This window comes from Penicillium canescens, assembly GCF_028828765.1.
Source record: "Penicillium canescens strain IBT 15451 chromosome Unknown utg000009l_segment0_segment0, whole genome shotgun sequence".
Classification (NCBI taxonomy): Eukaryota; Fungi; Ascomycota; class Eurotiomycetes; order Eurotiales; family Aspergillaceae; genus Penicillium; species Penicillium canescens.
Window position 1 is genome coordinate 1622426 of NW_026703971.1, and position 24886 is coordinate 1647311.

General features: G+C 45.1%; 6 protein-coding genes across 6 annotated transcripts; 2 read left to right on the forward strand and 4 right to left on the reverse strand.

Annotated features, from left to right (window-relative positions):
* Positions 1–2898: 2898 nt before the first annotated feature.
* Positions 2899–3624, forward strand: N7446_011993 (uncharacterized protein; the record flags this gene model as incomplete). The annotated part of the gene is made up of 2 exons (XM_058520735.1): positions 2899–3287; positions 3336–3624. The coding sequence occupies 2 exons, from the start codon at positions 2899–2901 to the stop codon at positions 3622–3624; spliced, it is 678 nt and encodes a 225-aa protein (XP_058367021.1).
* Positions 3625–7777: 4153 nt separating this feature from the next.
* On the reverse strand, positions 7778–8057 carry N7446_011994 (uncharacterized protein; the record flags this gene model as incomplete). The annotated part of the gene is made up of 2 exons (XM_058520736.1): positions 7778–7811; positions 7885–8057. The coding sequence occupies 2 exons, from the start codon at positions 8055–8057 to the stop codon at positions 7778–7780; spliced, it is 207 nt and encodes a 68-aa protein (XP_058367022.1).
* Positions 8058–10747: 2690 nt separating this feature from the next.
* On the reverse strand, positions 10748–11761 carry N7446_011995 (oxidase ustYa family protein; the record flags this gene model as incomplete). The annotated part of the gene is made up of 3 exons (XM_058520737.1): positions 10748–11208; positions 11260–11421; positions 11497–11761. The coding sequence occupies 3 exons, from the start codon at positions 11759–11761 to the stop codon at positions 10748–10750; spliced, it is 888 nt and encodes a 295-aa protein (XP_058367023.1).
* A 593-nt stretch (positions 11762–12354) lies between these two features.
* On the forward strand, positions 12355–12609 carry N7446_011996 (uncharacterized protein; the record flags this gene model as incomplete). The annotated part of the gene is made up of 1 exon (XM_058520738.1): positions 12355–12609. The coding sequence occupies one exon, from the start codon at positions 12355–12357 to the stop codon at positions 12607–12609; it is 255 nt and encodes an 84-aa protein (XP_058367024.1).
* Positions 12610–14774: 2165 nt separating this feature from the next.
* Positions 14775–16159, reverse strand: N7446_011997 (BCS1 and AAA domain-containing protein; the record flags this gene model as incomplete). Its single annotated transcript, XM_058520739.1, has 2 exons — positions 14775–15982; positions 16030–16159. 2 exons carry the CDS (start codon positions 16157–16159, stop codon positions 14775–14777), a joined length of 1338 nt encoding a protein of 445 aa, XP_058367025.1.
* A 4219-nt stretch (positions 16160–20378) lies between these two features.
* Positions 20379–20651, reverse strand: N7446_011998 (uncharacterized protein; the record flags this gene model as incomplete). Its single annotated transcript, XM_058520740.1, has 1 exon — positions 20379–20651. One exon carries the CDS (start codon positions 20649–20651, stop codon positions 20379–20381), a length of 273 nt encoding a protein of 90 aa, XP_058367026.1.
* Between the last annotated feature and the right edge of the window lie 4235 nt (positions 20652–24886).

The following is a 24886-nucleotide window of genomic DNA, read 5'->3' on the forward strand; positions in this document are numbered from 1 at the left end:
ACTCCTGACATAGAAGATTTCCAGTTTACTATCCAGGCCGCTATTGTGCTGCACAGATTAAGACGTGATATCGAAGGTGACGTCGCCAGGTAAAGGGTAGATAACGCACCCCAACGTAACCAGTTTTCAAAGCCACCAGTCACGTGCCTACCAGGGTCAGAGCCGTCGCCCACCGTTCAAAGTTCGCTTGAGTCCACCTATTGATCCCGCTTGGTTGGCGTAAATATTGTGTGTCCTCCTGTATCTTTTTTATGAGCGGTGTGTGGAACCGGCCCTGGGGGTGCATATTACCTCGAAAACAGTAAGATATCACAACGAAGATAATGGAACGATCATTAAGATAATCGTCGAATCGTGAATCGAAACAATAATGGAAATATAAATCAAGGTTAATTGAGAAATAAATAGTAGCAATAATTAGAAATAAATAAAACTAGCAAAATGAAAACAACAAAATGTAAAAAGAGGGCAAAAAAGTAACATTGTTCAAGTACGACAAGGGTATGAAAAGCCGCACAATAAAAAATAAAAATAAAAATTTGAAAATTGAAAATGACTCGGCCTCCGAACCGTATCCCAGTTAGAATTTTGGAATAATGAGCTTACCCGGTACCCCTAATCGGGGCTAGCGGGATGTCGAGGCCAGATATAATCCCCCAAAATAACAAGGAGAAAAATGATAACAAATAATAAATAAAAAGTAAAAAGTAAAATTTCGACGTCTGTCCTTATTACTGGGCAATCGTGATAGATAGTTACTATAACGTATTCTGTAAGCGAGTGGAACATGTACAGTAAGCGAGTGAACAGCTAGAACACCACTTAAAGGTAATAAATTACAATGTCTAAGTTCCACACTGGTGGGATAATAAGAAGGCTAACTCTAAGGATATGTTATATATAAAAAATTTGTTGAGATTCATGGCTTCTCCAGGCATCTCCAGGCATGGAATGCCTGCTTCACCAAGCATGAATCTCGTGATCAGCATTGAACCTACCATGTAGAGTATAGTTCATGAGAAATGTTTCTCATTAAATAGGATCTCTCTCTCATGAGAGAGAGATCAGACCTAAACCACCTCGTTGGCCTTGACATACATGCTTCCGTAGCGTCATTCATCGTGTAATAATTTCAACAAAATTAATTATATTGTAGGAGCCTTGGATTATTTAGAGACTCCAGGGCAAAGATATATATATATTTCGATATGAAAATGCAAAAATACACCGTATTTAACCGTAATCTCTTCAATTTTATTTTATTTTTATTAAAAATCTCGTAGCTATCTAATTTTACTACAATAAGATACTAGTCACCATGTTGAATCATAAAAAGGGTTAGTTGTCGATATATATAATCACCAAATTTCGCATTTAAGGTGATGTTCTAGCTTTTCCACTCGCTTACACAATACGTTAACACAATTACGTGCCACTCTCAATTAGGAATAGCGGAAGACGGTTGGAAGCCGAATACCGCAGCATTTCCCCGAACAAAGTACAACTGCTCCACAAAGACAAACGTCCAGATTGAAAATGCAATGGAGAGGAACAGCCTCTGTCGGAGTGACCGGCCGCGCAGGGGGTGGGGAACAACCCATTTGGACCTTTATAATCATAGCACATGTTCGGTAAGCTCCTTTCAGACGACAAACCGAAGTAAAAAAAAAAAAAAAAAAAAAAAAAAAAAAAAAAAAAAAAAGATAAAAAAAGATAAAAAAAAGATAAAAAATAAAAGATAAAAAATAAAAGATAAAAAATAAAAGATAAAAAATAAAAGATAAAAAATAAAAGATAAAAAATAAAAGATATAAAAATAAAAAGGTTTTCTTCTACCATCTACCATATTATGCGTTAGGTGGATCCCATACAAGACAGCACCTACCTTTTCTAGGAGTTCGATGGCTACAACAGTAACAATATATGACTGTTGTCAGCTTCTTCCCCTGTTTTCTATTTTCTATCTTGATTTTAGGCTTCAATACACGGGAATACTTTGTCTAGAGAGCTTTTCACGAGAAGTTGATATCTCTGACAATACCAATTCAGGGCCCGACCATAACAAACAGAGTTAGTCAATTTAGTGGGCCCGTCTGGTTTTTCGCGTCATTTATACTTTGGTACAGTGCGAAGGGGCAAAGCTCTTCTTATACTAGACAGCTATAAATGTCGACGCAATCGCCCATAAATTTATGGGAGACCTTGATCTATGATGGCCTTGATCTTTCTAGTTGGAACTCTACTTTTATTAGTCTTTGGTCCACTATGTTATCTATCTTTTGCAAAACTCAAGGATCGTCGTGTGAGTAAAAGCTAGCTTGCAAAAAACCAGTCGCTCATGGTATACTAGAACGATTCTGCCTTGGGATCTCGACAGGGTTGCGAGTTACCGCCCGAGCTTCCTAAAAAGTGGCCCCTTGGAATTGATCGCATCAAGGACCTCTGGGAGACAAACGCAGAAGGCCGACTGCTTGCATATCTCTGCAAAGTAGCAGAGGAATACGAACCTCGGAATAATATTTCACAGTTTCTACTACTTGGGCCTAGAGCGTTTCATGTGTTGCATCCTTCGAATGTTAAGGCGATTTTGTCCACGAACTTTAAAGGTGAACCTCGACCGCAGGCCTTGTCCAATCAATCATTCAAGGAATTTGTTTGCTCATTAGATGTCTCTCAGACTATGGCTTTGGCGCCAGGCGTAAGATTTTTGCGCCCCTGTTAGGAAATGGCATTTCTACCCAGGAGGGAATTGCCTGGCAGCAATCCAGGGAACTTCTGCGAAAACAACTTAGTTGTGTCCAATATCAGAACTTGGACCACTTCCGCGAGCATGTCGACAATCTGATTAATTGTCTGCCTTCGAACGGGGTGGTTGATCTTCAGCCTTTATTTTTTGACATGACTTTAGACATCGCAACAGCCCTTCTTTTCGGTAGATCAGTCTACACATTGCGGGCTGGTATTGACCAGCATGAGGAGAACAGACTATTTGCAGAAAGTTTTGATATTGCACAAGAGGGCCTTGCCAAACGCTTTCGCATAGCACCTTGGCAATTCCTCTATAACCCTCCAAAGTTCCGAAAAGCGTGCGCCAACGTCCACCGCTTTGTCGAGGGATATATCAAAGAGTCGAAACTGGAGAACGTTGAAATTCACGAGAAGAAAGGATATGGATTTATAAAGCAGATTGCTGAGAAGCCATCAAGCATAGAAGAGCTCCGCGATCAGCTACTCAATGTTTTGCTTGGTGGCCGGGATACGACGGCATGCTGCTTGTCTTGGACATTGTATGTATCGCAGTCTAGATGGCTTCCCCAAGTGCTAATTGTCTACAGCCGGTTGCTTGTCCGCAATCCCCGGGTAATGAACCGTCTGCGACAAGAGATTGCTTCTGTCATAGAAGCCTGTCCAACGCCGACTAGGGACCAGATCGGGAAGATGCTATATCATAAGTCTGTCATCAAAGAAAGTGGGTTCAGATCTTCCCAAGGTCCAGAGGGTCTCGACTCACGGAACGATCAACTGATCTCCTCGTTACTTCAGGTCTCCGTCTTTATCCTCCTGTTCCGCTTAATAATCGCGAAGCGCTGCGAACCACTGTTCTACCAACCGGGGGCGGTGTAGAAGGAGATAAGCCTATGTTGGTAAGAAAAGGTGAACTTGTGGTGTTTTCGCAGTATGTGAATTCGAGGAAGAAGAATATATATGGTCCTGATGCGTATGAATTCCGTCCTGAACGATGGGAAAGTGATGAGCTTGCCAAAATTGGCTGGGCTTACTTTCCTTTTAGTGGTGGTCCCCGCCGATGTTTAGGAGAAGACTTTGCCCGGATGGAGATTTCCTACACAATAGTGAGGATGTTGCAAACTTTTCCACATATTTTGTTGCCTACAGGGGAGCCAAATGTGCCAGTCGGAAGCGAAAAGCAGCGATTGACACTTGTCCTTTCAAGCGCTGAAGGATGCAAAGTGGAAATTCTCAAATGATGATGTCCAGGTACCCTAATATTAGGGACTTTTGAGACGAAAGGCATTCAGTAAATTACAAGTTAACCGGTTCGCAAAGAACAAAGTGCGCACTGGGAGTCAAGCTAGCAATAAAGGGGTTATTGAATTGACACGCAACTAGAGCAAGAAAAGGCTCCCTATAGCATTGATACGAGACGTACTATCCCATTTGTTCAATCCCCGTGATAAATTGGCGGTTTCAGTATGTGGATCGGTTTCATACTGTATGTAGAACCGATTCAAGTGAGGTTGTTTGAAAGTATACAACTTGTCATATTTATTAGGAGATGGAGCGGACTATTTCGGGAATATCGGCTTTCTATATATCGCCCTACGTGTCAATACCGACCGAGGAATTTAAGACTTGATTAGGGTCGAGAAATGTAGCTCGCCGAGCATAATCTGAGGTGTGATGGCAACGCCATCACCCCTTCAGCTCAACGGTCAGTTCATTTCTAGACCCGTCAGATAAAACAATCGGGCGCAAATACCCCAACCCCTGCATCGGCGTCGGTATGCTCACAGAACGTTTGGCAATGCCACGGCCGTATGCTTAAACAGTGTATCGGCACTAGCTAGACCCCCCGTGTGACATGTGCTGCTAGCTCCAGCTGTCGGGGCGGTTGTGGGCCATTATGCACATCTAACCAAACACTTTCTTTTTTAGAGACTCCATGAACCTCCATCCGAAGTACCCCTTAAGAGAGTTATTTCCTTTATATCCGCCCTTGCTCGAGAGAAGCAACCTACTCGCTACATAGCTGACAGACACATCCTATGCACTTCCGCTACATCAGGGTTGCGAGATATTGCCTTGGGCTCAATACTGGGGCACTAATCAGGGTAAGATTAGACTCTTGGCATTCATGAGATCTGGTTGGCTCGGCATTCCAAAAACTGCTCCATCATTATCCACGGCTGAACCCCCAAACATGGCCCGATCGTACATTGTGAACCAAAGTTCTTTTGACGACCGCTCCACATCGCTGTGCCGCCCGCGCGCCTTAGGGACGTTGCTATTGTGTTGGAATCCAGTCCATATGTGCATGAATGCAGCATTCACCGAACTGGAGTAGCGCGTAATTGTGACGCTCCTTATCACGTGCTCTCAATAGTAACGATTTGAGTGGGAACTACAGCTACACGCTATTTCTAATTTAGAAGCTGACATCTCCCTTCTTGTTTTTACCTTTTTACACTTCCATTTTTGATTTCCCGTTCTGTTTACTTATTTCTATTTTTACTTTTTTTTGTTTGTCATTTATCTGTTGTATGCTTTTACTTATGAATTTTTTAAATTGTTTTATTATTATTATTATTATTATTATTATTATTATTATTATTATTATTATTATTATTATTATTATTATTATTATTTGTTTTCTATTATATGCGGTCGCCATAGCATCTCGTTTTATTATTGAACCAGTCTAGTACGGGGAGACTTAAAGCCACGACTAATGGCAGAGAGGACACGTATGCTGCCCTTTGAGCCATTCGCTGATGCACTTGTCGTGAAATTTGTGTTCACACCGACCTTGCGCCTCCATTTTACCTAAAGTCATTATGTCAAGGCATATCGCACAATATGCCTCCGAATCTATCATTCCTCGAGTTAAACGATGGAAAGAATCTTTAGAACTAAGCCCTTGCAAAAAGAAGATACATGAATCTGCCTTTATTTGCCAGCGCTCTTGAGCTTGTGTCATTGCGTTGTGTGTGTACTTGCCCACACTCGCCCGACATACCGTTTAGAGCATTGTAATCCACTTAGATACTGTACACGTACACCTTATCAGAATTGCGAGGTTGACGTTATGTAGACAAGCCCTAGGAAACGAAAGCCAAACCGCGAGAGACGCCAAAGGACCTACGACTAGCAGTACCCACGGCATTCACGTAGAGAACCGGCTCATGACATTAGTTATAAAGCCTATCACCTCGTCCTTTTGTTATAACTGGCCCTTAGATCTTTCTCGGCAATGTTCTATCTCCCCTGCTATGCCGCTGACCGAGCCAGAGGAAATTTGCGTATTACGCTCCTTGTATATAGGCCATTGCACAGCACATTTTCATGGGCCCACCTTGGTATAATAAAGGAACTAGGCACGTCTTGCCCATGTAGGAGTTGCCGAAGACCTCGCTGGGGCCGGGGTCGATATCGAAACAGTCGCCGTGGTGCGACCACAAGCTAGACTGTAGGAAGATATGGTTGTAAGTACCGAGACTAGGTGACGGTCAGAACAGTAACCGAACATATACGTGATTAGGTTTCTACTCACCCAATTCAATCGAGGCTGCCTTCGTGCTCCCAGATTTATTGAGGCACGAGCATTTAAGGTAGTTCAAGGGCCGCGAAGGCCCCGTATATATCACCCCATCAATATCCTCAGTTGCGCCAGCTTGTACGAAGCAATGTGTACAGGCCGCTCCTCCGCTTTATATACAAAGAAGTTAATGGTTCGCTCAATCAGCATAGAAAGACCAGCAGATATGGTCTGGAACATACTCATTTTGGAATAGAAGTTGGCCATCGTCATTTCGAAGACAATCGCTCTGCTTAAGAGAAGATACGTAGAGGACACCTCCATTATCATAGTCCGCACATTTATATGTCAATGCTCGAGAGTCGGAGGCAAAATCGTACCAGCAATCCGCGGCATTTGCCCATGCCGATGGCAAAAACGAGAGCACAAAATTCAGGCGATTGATCAACAGCATAGCGAAAAGCTTACCAGGGAAGGCAGATCAAAAATGAGGAGTTTGATTCTATGCGTGAGAGAATAGATTCTTATATGTTGTCGCCCGACTTAGACAATTCTTTTACTGTTGTCGGTTTCAGCACAGAGGTCGACATGGTTTGTAGCCACGTTTAGAAAAATGTTATGTTGGTCTAAAGCTACCGAGAATTAAGCCGCTTTCGAGTTTAGTCACAAAATCTTCCACATTCATATTTAGGGCATAGTTAATAGAGTTGCAAAAAAGAAGATAAAAAAAAAGGAATATTTTTCTTACTTTCTTTGACATAGTGGGTCTTTAATTCAGATTCAAAGGTTTACGCTCATGGGGAGCCGTAAAGTAGTTTTCGGTAGTTTTGTATCTATTCTGTTATAGGGCTTCGGTTGAAAGCATCCGTTCGTTGTAATGGCACGGGCATCACCAAAGGAAATGAGCCTACGGTGATATGCACGCATAGACAGACCGGGAACTCTCAAATCATGATACCTATTTCTAGTATTGCCCTCTTGTAGGAAATAATTTCGTACAATTGATTTTCTCCCATTATATTGAGGCCGATGCACGTTGACCTCGAGTGGAAATATGCTACTACTGATTAAGCTGGATTTTACTAATCAACATTGAAAGTGAAGTAGGCGTAAGAGTTGGAATTTATAGTTATAAACACTCGAGGTATCCGGCGTAAGAGATTCCTAAAATGCCGGCGACGAGTCACTGATTGAGAGATAGAAGACCATCATAGCTTTGTGCTGACCTAAGTACAGGGTGAATAACATGTATCATGTCGATGAATCATGCCCACTATATCTTCACGCTTTGTGTATTATATAGCACCCCGCGCGATACAAGTGACGGTACCAAACTTGAAGCCAGTGAGTTATGAGTGAGCGACATTGATACCGCCCCTGGATACCATTTTGAGTTATATCTCATCAACCTGCGGTAAAGTACGCCAAGGCAGGCTAGAACCTTCATCACGAGGTGTCCGAGCCGGTCTGCAGGCAGATTTCCGATTTCAGAAGCTTTCTCCTTCATCCGGCTAGCTTGAAGTTGAATTGGCGCAGACTTTATAAGCTGTTTTTCGATGAATCTACCGCCTGCTGTTAGCAATGAATGGAAGACGTAGGCCTAGACATACGGTTCTGAGCTCCAACGGTTCTTGATCCCGATTAGGGTGAATGTTCCTAGGTACCAGGTAACCGCCCAAGGGCTGCTCATGTGACTGATGGAGATGGTTGCAGCGCCAAACACCGCTAAAGTGTAGGCCACAGGGTCGTTGATGTTGTCCTTCAGGCAATCAGATGGTCCCATTATGCCGATGACAAACAGGATTACTCGGGTATAGATGAAACCGTGCAGCGGCATCATAGCATCATGGTAATCCATCGGACCTTTTCTGATGTAAGCTCGCAATATGAGAGCGATCCGCATGTACGAGCCAGCTTGATAGGAGGGGCCTATTGCTGTGTGATTAATGTCGTTCCTAGGAAGAGCTTTACTCATCGTGGGGTCTCACGTGTATACTGGGGGTGCCCATTCGGCAGCTTGTCGACCAATATGAGAGATGTGACAGAATGTACAAGACATGCGACGACTGCTGCTAAGGAACATTGCAAGTCACTGTAGTACATTGATAAGCTCAAGAGTACCGGAAACTATGTGTGGTTTTAGGGCTGCGGTGCGTTAGCTCACGTCATCCTGAGATTTGCTTTGATTATACCTTTGTGAGGCCGTCGATAGACCTTTCCTCTATTGAAGCAGTGATAGACCGCAAATACCGCATAGAGGGTGAGGATCAGAGCATCCGACTCGTTTCTGTGAGTCCGCGTCGTAACTTGATAACATCAGGAGGTGTCAAGTGTCATGCACGTATTTTATATCTCACAGTGAAGATAGTCCTTCGGCGAACCAATCACGGACAAGAGATGCTGGCGATCCATAAGGGACCTTTTGGCTGTTACTAAGGACATGTCTCACATCTGTCGTTCCAGAGACCTGGGGGTGCATCTCGACAGAAGCGAGTCCACTGCCCTTTTGTATACAGACTCTACATAGCAAGGCGAGGGGTAAAGATTAAAAATTCGGGTTGGGAAAAAAAGTGAAATTATAAAATCATAAAACTATAGGAAAACAAAGAAAGGAAAATGGCAGAAAAAAATAAGAAAAATCCAAAAGAGGCAAATAGAATACTAACGGATTTGGGATTCCGGCTTTTCAGAGACAGACAAAGAGAAAAGGAAATTAAATAACGAAAATAAGAAGGTGATGGGGAAAGAAAGGCAAAAGCCCCCTGAACAGACGCATCCGCCGAACTCCACGTGGGGCTGTTATCTAGTTACACTATATGCCGTTGCAGCGAGACAGCAGTGGAGGAAATTCGCAACTATCTTTCCTTGAAACGCACGTTTTGTTTCTTAGTCCGTGTTATAAGTTACCGGAAATGCTACTATCGCAGCGTCAGGCAGTCAGTTTTGAACAGCTTATCTTTAAATGGCCAATCTGGGCAAGTTTATCATTCCAGTTGTCAATCAGGGATGTTCAATCCCTCGGGTGCTGCTCGAAACGAGCTCACATTGTTTCCCAGATGGAAAAAGATTATCGCTTGCGTGTCTTTGGGAAAGACCTGAAGCAGTGGTTTGATCAGGTCGACGTTCTACTCGATATCCTTCGATCGAGCAGCGCAATATTGTCTGGAGCCCCAGTTCATAAGTTCTTACTGCCGGATGTCGCGGAGGTTGTACGAAACGTCGAAATATGCGTCAGGAACGTCGATGCGTGCCGACTTTTAGAGTATCTGCGGACGCAAGAGCTGTATGAGTTTGTGCTTGAGCCACTCATGTGGGATTTCCACTGCTGCAAGGTACGATCCGAGACTTTCCAGAGTTCCTAGTAACCATGTGCAGGTCTATCGGTTTAGCAAGTCGGCAGATATAGCTAAGTCACGCTATGTGCAAGTTGTGGTGACATACACGGGGAAGGTCGAGCAACTATATGTCCATTTCATCGGTGTTTCGGCGCTCATGAATTTCTGGAGAAATGACCATATTTTTTGCTTATGTCCAGAAGACCTGTTTGGGCGTGTAAGTAAGTGTGCGTTTACGAACACATTGCCAGGATGGAGCTTCAATGCATTTAGTCGCGCTGGACGGAAGGCGCTTGAAAGCAGCGGATTTAGGATCCAGCGATGGAACGCGGGGGATGCAAAAGTACGCAGAGTCGGTGACCCTCCTTGTGTGGTTCACAGTGCGTATTTTGGTCCAAAGTACTGCTTTGGGAGCCTGGCATTTGACCCATTGGACATCACCTTGTGGTGAGGACAGAGTGCAAGAAGGTATGCGAGGTGCCACGGCTGAGATAACATAGTTCTTTCGGCAGGGGAAAGGCAGCAGTGATAGTTATTGTGGCAGTCGTTTAGTAAAATTTAGCTTTGCACCTTTTTGGAAATGGTGTAGTCAAAGGAATCCTCGTCGTAGTGAAGCAAATCTTCTCGCCGTCCACGATCATAGAAGTCTATATCTGTACATTTTACTTTTGTGTCTCCAAGTTAATAGATCGAAACATAGGTACTGTTTGTCTATATTAATAAAGTTTTCTCTGGCGTCACAATAGTGTATATCCAAATAACATACTTTTCCCTACAAAGCAGAACACGGATCGAAGCACCTCGGTACGCTCCAGACCAGTTCTTATTCTGAACAGTATCAAAACCATCAAAGATTCCAAATGAACATCCTTAGTAGAGAGACACGGCTGTGGATCGTGCTGAATTAAGAGGGAGAAATTGCTGGGTGAGGACGACCCGGGGGGGGGGGGGGGGGGGGGCGGTGTCGAAACGGGGACAAAGACAAGCAGACAAATGGGACAGCACCGGGACGCCCTAGACCGGGTCAAAGAAGACCATCGAGCGAGGAAGACCGGAAGTCGGTGGGGAAGGCAGAGAGTGGGGTAGTGAGACGCGAGAGAGAGACAGACGTAGCAGCAGGATTCTTCCAGTTCTTCTATCATGGTCCGATATCGTGGTGAGGCTCAATACGTCCCGTACGTTGCCCACGGGCAGTGACCCAGTTCCATATGGCTTCCGTACTTCGGCAGGTATGTTCACGCTCAGTCTGCCCAAGATAAAATGTGACCGGGTACGGCAAGGAAGTATTCGCGGTGACGGGCTTCATAGTGACCGGTGTGAGATCGCCATGGCAAAGTACTGATTGTCGAAGATGATCAATACAATGGTCAATGTGCATCCGACGAAGTTCTGGCGGGAGAGTCATAGAGTTGCCGTAGTATTCCGGGTCTAAATGCTTCCGGATAGCGTTCAAGCAGTGTAGACTATGAAGTACGTCAGGGCCTCCGTAAAATCCCTCTTGAGATATCCGCTCACTGGCAGGCATTTCCGTCAGTGCTGGAAGCTCGGGATCTCGGTTGAGTCGTGATACTTCAGAGTCTTCTAATCGAAAATATCGACCTAGAGACAAATTAGCGGTGCACTGTGATCAATGACAGAGGAAATGCCTACCGACAATGAGCTCATTCCAGTTCTCATCAATCTTGTGGTTGGGACGGCCGGCATACTGCAGCTCATTTGGATTGATTGAGGCATAAAGTGTGCCATCAGGATCGTCCCTGACCCCATGCGTGAATCGTCTTTTCTCGAATTTCAACAATGGTGCTGCCATATCTATCACAAACTCGAGCTGTCAGGTCTTTCCTGCATGGTACTCGCCCTCGGCAGCGTAGATCTAGAAGCACATACCTGAATCGGGCATGTTCCATATGTTGATACCATTATCACATCGCAACTGCCTGAACTTGCCAAAGAACAAAACTAAGGATACGATCGTTGCGAGTAGCCAAGTATTTAGAGACAACGCTTGAATAAGCAGCTTTGATGGCGATGTGTTGTTCTCATAATCTTCCTCCGACTCAACATCTGATTCCTGTCCTAGACCAATATACGCAGCGTCACCCTGGTTAAAAGGCATCCCTAAGACGGGCTGGAAGACCTGCGGAGGACTCATAGTCAAGTTCAGAGGGCGTGATAGTAAATGTAAGTAATGTAGACAAGTTTTAACTTGTTGTAGCCAATGTTTGGCGGAAAAAAACGATGTGGAGTGAAGGATTTGAAGGAGGGACCACACACTATGTGCTTGAAAGTAAAGGGAAATCTTTTTATGAGCGCAACCGTCCATTTGAACGAGTACTTCTATGGCCCCATGACGGGATGATAGAAAGGGATTTAGCCCGACGATTCCGCAAGCCTGAAATGGACAAAGAGAAATGGCTCTTTGGCTCTTTGTCTCAAAGCTACTATGGACTGCACGGCAGGGACTGTACAATCAAAATACCGACCCACAATGATGACATGGGATGTACTACTCGAAAGAAAATCGGCTGAATATGTCATTTCAATTTTTCGTGGTCTACCTTGAGAAAATGCTTATAACCCGGAGGTTTCCCATCACCAGTCCCTCCTTTTCCATCACTTGGTCATAGTCTTCCATTACTCAACATTCCTTCACTTCCTTTTTACCTCGATTGGCATAGTGCGTGCTTCTCCCTCGAGTACTTTGTGTCAATCCGTGCTTATTGAACTCCCTTTCTCAAGTCTAGAATGCAACTCCGCGCTCTCTTTATCAGCCTGGCCATGGCTGCCTCGGCCTTTCCTTTGGTGTCCATCAACTCGGAAGATCCCAATGCATGGAATGTGGACATTGCCAAGCGGGGGGATCAGCTCTTGACATCCACGGAAACTGCCGATCATGTCAACGAGAGTGAGGCGCCACTTTCCATCGAAAACCGTGAAACCGCTTCTATCGATATCGCCAGGCGTACCGATTTGACCAAAGTCTTGGGTTATCACGTTTAGATTGAACTCGCCAATGACAGTCCCTGAGGCAATCGGATGATAAACGTCATCTAACTCAGACTAGTCTCAGTTAAATTGCAGCAGCTACTTCTGGGTTGACATACCAAGTGCGATTGGCAGGGAGAATAAACGTGGACAGATGAACTTCGTTTGTGTACCTCGTTACTGTCTTGCGATTAATCTACCCCCGCTATTTATCTTCTCTAGTCGATTCTTTAAACCCTACACTTTGGTAATGAGAATTGTAAACTAAATGGACCTAATGTAGTACTGGCCGACATATCCTAACAGAATTGCTACGAAAACTAGACGCAGGGAAGAAAGAGCGCGCGAGAGTACATTGGTTGGGATCAGATTGCTGTCGTTCCTTCTCGTAGCTGCTGTTCAAATGCAAAATTCATTTCCTGAAAGCGAATCAAACATCTAATATGTTATATTTCTATCTTTCGGACAAGCTACTATGTACGTGAACATTAAACTCTGATTTGTCAACGAAGGAGTCTGAATCATTCACATCGGAATCCAATTGCGAATCTCGTCCTTCGCTACCCAAGCCGGACGTATCAAGGCTGGTTTGGTCGGAACCAGCACGTTGATCTCTGAAGTTGGGATTAGTTTACTACAACTAGGATCGGAGGTGTCTGATCGCTGATAAGCATCATGATCAGACTGTTATGAAGGAAGGGATTCCACAGCAAGCAATGTTACATAGCTACAAGGCTGTCATCGCTGACATCTTCTTTTTCACATATTAGATATGAGTCAAACACGCGACTCGTCTTATGAGCGCTTTTATCGGTGGGAATATCAAGTTGCAATTCATCTAAGCTTATAGGTCCTCCTTCATGGAAGCGAGATATTGGTCTCTCGAGGTGGATCGTCACAGGCCGTGTGTCTGAGCGTTGCAGTGCCAGCGCAAATTACTTCCTCTCATATGTTCATGCTACTCAGTGCTGTGGCTGAAAAGCTGGGGTGTCACATTCCTCGAAAAGACCAACATATGGACAGAGGACTTTCCTTACATGAGAGCTAAAAAGCATCAATACCAATCAGTGGGGGTGGTTTTGGGTTATTTATCATTGGTCAACAGTGACCATCTCCTTCACGGCAAGGGCATGGAACTAATACCCGACAGGTCAGTTCCGGCATAGAGCGCCGAAAAGTCTCCTATCTGTAGCTATAGCCAGTTCAAGTGTCTCCTCGGCATTTTTTCTTTGCATTTGGTATGCCCATAGCTGCTCTTTGACGAGAAACCCTTTACTACCGGAATGCCAACCAATTCCGATGTCATTAAGAGTAGTAAGTCTGCCAGTAGCACGCCGCAGGACCCGTCTCGAGCCGTGGGTGATTGGTGATTTCTGTTGAGAGATACAAATTCCTAGCGCCAGATGGCTATTTTAGACGCATAGCGGGCTCATTACATGGGTTTCCCGATGCAGTTAGTAGGAATATGAATGACAGAAAGGGTATGTTTAGCGTGTAACTACGACAGGTCCACTCTCTACCGTAGCACGTCCAACACTTTTATATGCCCATTGGCATGTTGGTCTCATCCCCACTTTTCTAACTATGGAAGATAGTCTCTCCATTCAAGCAATCTTAGGCGAGTACAAAATGTGATGTGGTTACATCATCTATTACGGAGCCATCCTATGGCGGGATTTTCAGCCGAGAGAATGTACAGCAAATATAGAAAGGAGGAACAACTTGAGTTCACCAGCGGATCGCATAGGATATTCAACTACCTCCTCATCACATGTCTTGCCCATCCTCCACATACGCAATATATATAAGAAGTAATTGCGTACTGATAATTCCGCTCAGGCTAGTTGGTAATCTACGACCTGTAGGCCTTTTACAAACCTTCGAAGATAATTTTCAACGGAACAATCCGACTAGCTTGATATGGTGTGATGTATTTGGAAGAAACTCCCTTGGGCCAATTATCCTTCGCACGGTAAACCTAGAAGCTACTGAAGGAAATTCGCTATAGGTTGAGTATTTTCCTTTTTTTCTACTCCTTCAGCTGTGGCCTAGAGAGGGGCATTTAGTGTCCCACAATGTGAAAATGACTTTATTATTGGCTTTGATGCACATCGAAAAGGAATGCTATAAACCACCATCCTTTGCCCTCTCTCTTTCGCTCTAGTTAGTCAAGAAATATTTTAAGCGTTAGCCTTTTCGGACTCTGCCCGCATAGCTTCTACCCATTTCTCAACATTCGCTAGCGCAACACTTGGCACATGTCTGTGCTGCAAAAGATATGATATTATCTGGGCCGGGCTAATACGCTCCTCTGGAACCTTGCGCGCGAACTCAATGGCTTGTCTTTCAATCGAAGGATCGAACGTAGCTTGAGGTATTTTCCTAGATATCCGCCCTGTCGGCTGACCGAAAATAAAACGGTATATTTGCATGATGACATCCCTGTCAGCCAGCTGAAATTTGACCTTCTTGTCAACTCGACCTGGTCGGATAAGCGCTGGGTCCAATTTCTCAATATGATTTGTGGTCATGATGAGAACTCTGTCTTCCTGTGAAGCAACGCCGTCAAGTACGTTCAAAAGCCCGGAGAGAGTTACCCCCTTCTTATCTGTCCCCGGTTCAAGACCAGTATTGGGTTCTTTTGCCACAGGATCCCGGCAATAGACCGACCCAACGGCATCAATATCTTCCAGTAAAACTACACAATTATCCGGGAGCTCTTCAAAGAGAGTTTTTAGCGATTCGTCGTCCACACTGGGGATGCTAACGACATAAATGTCCATACCCAGCTCCCCGGCAACTGAGAAGCTAAAGCTAGACTTGCCTGTCCCAGGTGGACCGTGCAAGAGGTATCCACGTCGATATGGGATAGAGCGCTCAGAATACCAACTTCTCGTCTGTGGTTCAAGGAAGTCTTTCATGTCTTTGATAAGCGGATTTTTCTCACTCTCCCTCAGAATAACAGTTGACAGTGGTCTGATTTCCTTTGCCTTCTCTTTCTTCCACTGAACGCCACAGTGGCCAAATATGGTTGTTCTGTTTTCAATTTGACTTAGGTATTCATCCTGACACTCTTTCAAGAGGTCTTTCAGAATAATTGAGGATCTGCCTAGGCAGGTGACCGAAATCTTCTCATTGTAGTAACCATAACCCTCCTGAATAATCCTACAGAGGATCGGTTGTTTATTATACCAGAACCAGAAACCTGCATTAAAAGGCAAGTATTTCAGAGGTCTTTTGACTGCCCTACATCTATCTTCAACGACACCGCGCGTAGTATTCACCTTTGCAAGTAGTGATCTAGCGGCATTTTCGAGTCCCCGAGATGCGATCCAGGATGCCAACATATCATAAGTTTCGTTTGAGGACTGAATGTGTATAGTCGAAGCTGCTTCAGGTTAGCTTAGAGCAATAAGATTCGGTCTGAGAACTAACTCAAGTGCTTTTGTAACCAATAAGTCACATTGACAGCAAGCGGTCTCATCGCGGTGAGGATGCCTATGAGGTACACGAGGTAAGTAAGGGTTGTTCCTTTACTTTTCACGGACTGCATAAATGTAGCCATATTTGTAGCACCTGGGATGAATGAATGAAGAATAGACCGTTGGGGACTGAGAACCAGCTGCCCCAGAAGCGACTTCGCACTAGTGGGTTCTTTCATTATGTATCCGATCGTAACTTTATGTACAATGCGGAGGGCCTTCAGGTGTGTGATAGCTCAAAGGCAAGCTAGTAGAGGCCTTATGTAGGCGTTCACGGTACAACAATGTTCAAATAAGACTATCCTCCTCTCAGATTGATTCCCGTAGCCTAACTTAGAACACGCTATTCTAAACTTAGGTCTATCGCAGGCTCGAGGCCATGTATTCCACATAAAGATACAGTAGCTAAGTTCGACCTGTACAATACTTTTCAAATTCTGCTATACCTCCACACACCTACGACTTGTGTCACAGAAACGAAATCAGATATAAGTATGTTCTAATTAGAGGAACTCGTCTGCTCAGGCCCAGACCGCCCAACGTAGATTTCGTATTTTCTAATACAACTAGGGACTTGATATCTTTAATATGAGACCCTCTATACGGCAGTCTAACACGGCCTTAAAGCTCAAACCCCAATTTCCCCTATATAACTGTCTCACTGCCCCTTTTACATCTTCGTACAGCATTTAATTTCACCCTATTCCTTTCTTAAATCTACCTCCTTTTTTGTAACTTTGCCTTAATTCGTACGTATTATATTAAACATGATCTGGTTAATTTACTGTGAAAACTAAAGAGAAAACTGGTATTAAAATTAGGATTAAATTAATAGAAAACTAGTATTTAAAGTACAGACCCACCCAGGATTGCCTATGATTGGAGACAGAGACTCTATTTCAAACCCTAATCACATGATATAGAAAATAACACGTTTCGTACATACACGTAATAATACCAGTCCCTTTTTATAGATTCGTAGATTCGAAGGTAGAGACAAGGACCTATAATTAGAAACCTGGAACTGTTACAAAAGTTCACGCAAACGCAACAAACAGCCCAAACATGGGAAAATCTGAAGTTACTGAACAACCTTCGACTTAAGAACATGTGTATATGAACTCATGCGATGTGATATCCGCTCATGTCCATATAAGTCTGACTAGTGCTGGGAGGACCCGAAGGACAAAAAGCATTACAAAATCAGGACTCACATCTAGAACGACTTATCGACTATGTCGATGAACGTGGCATCCTAGACGCCATGACGATGTTTCCGGTGATATTCGTCGAGACCCAACTCTAGAGAGCCTGGCAGGAGGGAAGCGGAACAAGGTTGGTAAAAAAAATTTAGCTTGGCTGGGGTAAAACTCATCTCTTTCGAGGCGTAGGGCTTCGCCCCGATGATTTCTCATTCTTAGAATGGGGCGAGGGTATTTCGCAGGCAACAATTTCACACCCGCGAGTCAGTCACCTAAATCGCCTGACCCAGAGTTACAGCGACAAATGGATTTGAGTGTTTCAGTAGATGTCAGAATTGTTACCAGACGTTGTGAAGGACATCTATGTGTGTTGTTGTCACGCTTTGCATGGCTACGACGGTGATATGTCGCAGACGGATTTACTGACGTTTGTCTGGATTATGAGTGCTATGAACGAGGATGACTTGTTCATTCCCTTCCCAAATTATGAAAGGATTAATGGGACAAGCATGGCTCTAGAGTTTTCTCGATGGCTAAGGGCAATGGTATTTAAATTCGCGTATATGTTGATAGATGTTAATGCATCTCCAATTGGCCAGATACAGCACAGATCGCGTTCTGAGTTGACGCTGCGAGAGACACACCCCCATTTCGCGCCAAGCCTCGATCTCATTGGTCTGGTACTTGTCAATGCACCTGGTGCGTGTCCTCACGTGTTATACTTTCTATGTTCCTGTTTTTTTTCTTATTCCTAGGTTCATCCTAGTTCTATCGCCCTATTATCTCTTCTGTTCCTTATTGGCTCCTTGTTTTATTGCTATTGGTTCGCTCTAGCTATTCGCCTCTTTGTTTCATTAAATTGCGTTTCCCCTACCTAGCCTGTCAAATATTTCACAGACCCTATCGTATGGTAAAAAGGAAGTTCCTTCAATCTGCAGCCTCGTCTACATGTGCTTGCTACCTAATACAATTTCCTGCTACTTTAACAGTCGTCCATTCCACTCTTATGGAGTCCCCAGCTTCGAATACCGTGCTATGCTCTAGCTGCTCGCGACGACCTACCCAGTCACCTCTATATAAGACGTGTCCTGCCTGCCGCCAAAAGGCCCACCGACAAAGACTCCGTCGTCGTTTGCTTGCTACTGGTACTGGTGAGGTGCCGACCTCCCTTTCTACTGTACAATCTCTGCCACCGTCTACAACTTTGCATTCACCTATACAACGTACGGTCTGCTCGGCTTGCGCCCGACCCTGGCAGTCTCCCCGGTTTAAAACATGTGATCGCTGTCGCCAATGGAAACACAATTATCGCCGGCGAGCTACCGTAACGCAAACGCTCTCTTCTACGTCGCTTGCTGATGCCTCTCAAGACGGCCTTTCTGCTTCCAATATATTTCGCCCTGATGGGACACCCCACTCTCTGCCGGTGGCAGACGGCACTAGGCAAAGAGTGATCCAAACTCCGCCGCCCCGTGACGCTGTGGGTCAGGCCATCAATTTGTTGTGTGATGAGTACGACCGTCATGCTGTTGGTTCCCAATCATTCCCTCCGGATATAGAATATACGGGAAGCATTGATGTATGTGACAGGCTAGGTAGGGGAAACGCAATTTAAGGAAACAAAGAGACAAATAGTTAGAGCGAACCAATAGCAATAAATCAACACCTCACAAGTACCAGTGGCAAGCAAATGAAGGCTGAGTTGACGCTGCGAGAGAAACACCCTAATGAGATCGCGCCAAGCCTCGCTCTCATTGGTCTGCTCTGCATTTATCCCAGTTTATACCAATACGGGCTGTCGAGGTCGATACGTAGCTAACTTCCACACCAATACATGTATCTAAAGGATATGGACCTACAGGCAATCCTTCGTCTGTTTGGACTGCCCACGTTTTGTTTACACGCCAAATAGCCAGTCGTGGCCGTCTCCTAGTTAAAAATTCTTTGATATGACAGAGTAGAGTTGTGATCTTCTATGTAACAAGAGACAGCCTAGCCATATCTGCTAGTGGTAGCATATGATACCATGGATTATGAATGGAGCTTTTTCAGCTAACGAAATATTGACAAAAAGTCCCTGTCTTAGCCCTTTCGAAACTACAGTGAGCTCAATGCAGCGGAGCAACTGCCAATACCATCATTTGGTCCCGTTTCACATCCCCCATTGAGGACGCGTCACGCATGAACGTGGTCATCGAAATTATGAAGCCCGTGGATTGATTGAGGGTTCCCAAGTGTCGTATTGACGACGGATTGGAGACAACCTCTTCCCCTTCAGGTCTAGAGGGCGTGAACATCGCAGTGAAAAGGGGTGGTCGGGATATGTGATCACGGAAAATTGGCTTCTCCCTTTAGGTAACCCTGCATGCATAGAGCGTAAAGGTCTGAGGCTGAATTTGCTCCAAGGGTGTTCCGAAGGAGTCGGTGGTGCTGGGTCTTTCAGATTGAGTGTATATTGTTTCCGTCTCAAAATACTAGCGAGCTTTCTGCGTTGTAGGAATCCGACGCGGCTAACCGTGGCAGTGTCATCTGTAGTCTCGAAGCCATGTATCTCATGAGAAGCCTCACATTGACGTCCGCCACTGTATCGTCTTCAAAGCCAAGTCAAGAAGCGACGTCTTTTTTATGATAAGTTCGTCGGACGCAAAGTAAGCAACCAGGATTCGAGCTTTCTTGGTTCCGAACGAGTTCAATAATCATCACAGGAACCGTCACAGTTGATCGTGGCTGTTCATTGTGCACTAGGCTTGTGATGGTCACTGCGGGGATGGCGAGCCCACTGATAGTGTGAGAATATTCGGGCTTGTCACCGAGCTTCCGATCGTTGAAGGCGTAGGCATACTTGAGGGCCAGAAATCACACAAAATTCCGGATAAATATCTCGTCGATCGTCCATGGAAAAGCTCGCTAGTACGAACGGTAAGGTCAGCCCTCGCTGTATCAAATATTCCATATACCGTTATTCCACATTTACACTCACCTCCTTCACCAGTTAGTGGTAGATTGCGACCATCGGTATCTGTTCGAACTAGGTTGCTTGGTATCGGTAAAATTTTGGTAACCACCACGAAGGTGAGGTCCGCAACCCTTCCGCCTGCCTTTAAATCCTGGTCACGTCGCTCTCCTTGGGTGATTGGCAGACTTTGGTATGTAGACCGAGGTTGGCGTCGGGATGGGGCACTGGAACGGCACCTTCGCAAGCTTTGAAGAAGTTAGAACACTGGATTTGGAGCTTGAAATACTTAGTGGCATCTATCCATTCGAGCGAATCGCTCGGGCGAGTGTCATGGACGCGCGCTGTGCATTCAAAGGCTGCCTCGCGTGCAGAAAGTCTGCCATCCTGGCTATTTCGAGTAAAAGCGCCCATGACCATGTTGCCAGCTTGTCTGACGACTTGACAAATAAGGATGAAAGAATAATAGGCTGATGATCCAGACATTGGTTGGAGATCAAACGGCGAATGCAGCCTTGTGGCACCCACACGTGATGAGTCCGGCGCTTGAGGAATCAGGCCTCCATTCATATTACTTCCGATTATTTCCCATAGATACTGGATATGCCTGAATCAAACATTTGATCTACTTGAAATACTTCAAGAATTGATGGTGGGACATTTCTTGTTCGAATCCAGCGCTGTAAGTGGGGCGCTGGGAAAGAAAGCAGGAGTATCCAAGGGGTAAACTGTTTTCGAATTCTACTGTGCCCCCAAAAAGAATGACGAATTATACTAGGGACTGAGTATCTGCTTTTCCACTTCTCCCCTTTATTTTTTTAATTTTTAATTTTTTATTTATTTATTTATTTATTTATTTATTTTTTTTTATTTTATTTTTTTTTTCCCAACCCCTTCTTGGTGAAGACTCTCTAATACCATACTGATAACCTGATCCGCGATCCATTTGTAGCAAAGCGAACAGCGCTAGGGCTTGGCTGGTGATATCGCCTAAGGCGGGCGTGAATATACAGACGAAGTTGGTCGATTTTTTTTCCGTCTTCTCACCCACACCACGAGTATCAGAAATATAAACCCGCCCGATGCGACACTGCCGACAGCGACACCAACGCTGGTGATGGTCACGTGGTGTTGGGCAGCGGAGCCATCTGATGTTGAAGATGACGGTGAAAGAGTGTTTTCACCTCTAGGAGACTCCTGGAGAGGTAGACTCGCACTACATGTATATTTCGTACTAGTAGGATGAGAAGATCCAGGATTGGAACCGGTGACGAATGCTCCTGTGAAACTGCTGTGGGTGATACTGTTCAGCTAACATGGATTTTGGTCTTTTGGGCACGGGAAATACCTTAGAGAAGCGTAGGTGGAATCTACTGTAGTTGGTTCTTGATATGGGGTCGGTTGCGAGGGTTGAAAGTTCTTGGTGCCGGGGTTCAACGCCGTGGCTGTTTTTTTCCCATTCACGGTGCTTGTATGTCTTGTTGAAAGGGATTCTTCCCCTTCACTACTCGTCGCGAGCAACGTTGCAGAGGATTGGACCGTGTAATAGGGACCTGAAATGCTTGTTGTAGGGTTAGTGATCACAATATACACAGTTCCAACTTGTCCGGGAGACACGGTCTGAAGCTTTCTGATCTCGGATAAGTTGAGGTTCAATTCTCTAAACGGCGTGACTGTTTTATGGGCAGAGGGTGTAGAGGTCACTGGAGGAGTCATTCCTTGATCAAGACCGCGCGCGGATGATGAGGAGTTGCTCTTGGGCTGACTCGTTGTGGATGCAGGATTTGAAAGAATATTTACTGAAGCACTCAATTCTTGATGGGAACTGAATGTTGGCTGTGAGGTGGCGCTGGCTAAATGAAAGATAGGCGTTGGTCGCGAGTCTTCCTCGGCCAAGGTTGACCCGCGTCGAAATGACCGCGAGATTGTCTGATGGGTTACAAAGAGATTTCCATGGCTCGATGATGAAACCTGACGTGACGACGACGATTCATGACCCTCTGAGGATGTTGACTCTCGCTGTAATGCCTGTGGCATGCTTGAGATAGATTCTAGAGTTGTTTTATCTTGGAGCGATGTTGGCTCTTGTTGCAATGATTCCGTCGTGTGAGGGTGTATGGAAGCAGAATTTGGTTGCCCTGACTGCGCCGCGCTTGATATATGGCTTGGTGGAGTGTAGTCATCTCTAGAGGTTGAGAGTTGCCTAAACGAGCTTGATATGGTTGAAATATAATCTTCTCTTGATACCGGAGTTTGCGTCGACGATTCTGATGCGCTCGCAATACTTTTGTGAGATATTGAAGACTGGGATAATAGCGGTAATGCGGTACTCAGTTCAGACGTGATCGCATCTTGTGCGGACTGTAATGTGGCCGGACTGGGTTCGAGCCCTGTCCAATCTTGTTGCGATTGCTGTAGTGCGGCATTTCCTTTCGATGTGGAGTCCTGTTGCAAGAAGTGTGATGCGGTTGGAGTGGTTTCGAGCGATGTCAAAGCTAGTCGCGACGACTGTAGGGCAGCTTTACCTTTAGCCGCGAGCCCCTGTTGGAGCTGTGACGCAGTCGGGGTGGTTTTCGATGTATAATGTACTTGCGATGGCTGTAACGCGTCATTGTGTCTATAGGTCGACTGATGTTGCAACGGCAGCGACACTTGGTTCTGAATTTGGGATCTAGGAGTGGAATCTGGAGAACTTGCGGGCTGCATATAAAGTGGAAGATGCGCTGGATTCGATGTAAGGGACATACTGAGGGATGTTGCGAGATGACTGAGTCCGTCTCTTCGATCAAAGCGGAACAACCGAGACCCACCGTTTGAGATATATATATGTACAACTTAAGATTCTCGACCTTAACAACACTCTGCCTAATTCAAAAGGCAGATGATGTAAGTTTCTAGGCCCTCTAAATGGCGGTTCGTCTCCCGCTTCTACTATTAATAATAACATAGACCTTTGGGGTAGGAATATGCTTTGAATATGACGGTGGTCTTGCTATAGCGTTGCCTTCAATCTGAGAGGATCGCTAGCTCTTACGTAGAATCCTAGTACAAACACACCGATGTTGTGTTATCCAAGCATACCATGAGTGCCTTGAAGGTCTTTGTCACGAACCCGAGGGCTCTCATGTAATACCGAGCGTAACATATAGTACAGCATGTGACAATAATGGACGGAGCACCAACCCTAGCAAATCGGTTTCTTAGCCACCTTTGCTTCTGAGTTTTCCATTATCGCCAGACGCGCTAGTACTTTGATCCATTTGGGCATCCTGTCGATCAAGACGGGACATGCATATCAAGGGATCTCGATCTAGCCTCATCCTTTGGGACAGTCAACTGGATATATATGACTATTTGCCGCATGTGTCTCTAGTACAGGTCATAAATGAATGGACCTAAGGGCGTCTTTTCGATGGCTTAGGAGTCCTTTTCGATGGCCTAGGAGTCAGTCGATGTATCTGTTCACCGGAGGTGATTCACCTAAAGACCCGGTTTCTCCAACCGAACTCGGTGTCCACAGAATGAATGCATCGCAGCATTCTTTAGTCCCCACCATTTTGGAAGCCGTATGGCTGTTCAAAAGTGATAAGTGATACATGTGACCATTCTGAACGAAATGTTCTGGCTGTAAAGGGTTACTCAGTCAGGCTCTTCGCTCGTCCATCACTCAGCAAATCGATCCACCGTCCCTAGTTCTACCGTGAGCATCACGTGACCCCCCCCCCAATCCCCCCCCCCCCAAAAAAAACAAAAAGAAAAATGCACCTGACTTTGCCTCTCCTGTTTTAGTACGAAGTGGGGACCCCAACAGGCCTATGACAGGGTTCAATCTAAATGTGAGGATCGCGAATGGTATCGCTTTAGTCATGCAATCGAAGATGTCCGTTTATAAACCAACGAGATGAATTCAAAGGGGATTGGGAGCCCATGGTGTTGAGTTTGAGGGTACGGACCAAATTTGGTAACCACCTAGGTAGTAACGTATTTCACTAGTGAGTTGGCCACCCCACCTATACCTCCTAATTTTAAATGCATTTTTCTCAACCAAAACGCCATTAAATTCAATAAGCTAAAAACTAGTTCTATTAGGACATGCAGTCAATTTATGACCCTGAATTCCACATATACTGCACTTCGGTAAGGCTCTCTTACGTGGCTGTGAAGGTGTCGGAGCCGATTCTGCCTCATAGGGTATTTGCGCTAAAACTGCTTGCTCTGGCTGCGCTGCTAAGGTAGAGGCCTCTAAAACTGTAAGGCCTTCTTCGGAAGCTATTTGCTTTTTAGACCGGGTCCTTTTTCGCTTCTTTGTCTCGTTTGCGGCGCGTAATTGGCTTACTTCTTTCTCGAGTAAAGCTGTTGAATGCATCGTAGTTTGACAAGCCTTTAAAATCTGATTTATCGCGGAGTTAAGCGGGCTCGGTGGGCTTTGTGAGCGCGTTTTTAGCAAAGCTTTAATTGAGGAAGCTTGCTTTTGTAATTGGACGTAGTTCGAAGGCGTTTTTGGATCCCACTCACTTCCCCGGCTCGAGGGGGGGTCGGCGTACGAAGGCGAATATCGAGCTTCGAAAGCACTCGATCGGGATTATAAGGCATTAAACCGGCGGCGGCGAAGCTATTCTTAATAGTCTCCGATTTAAATGCCTCAATTCGCGCGG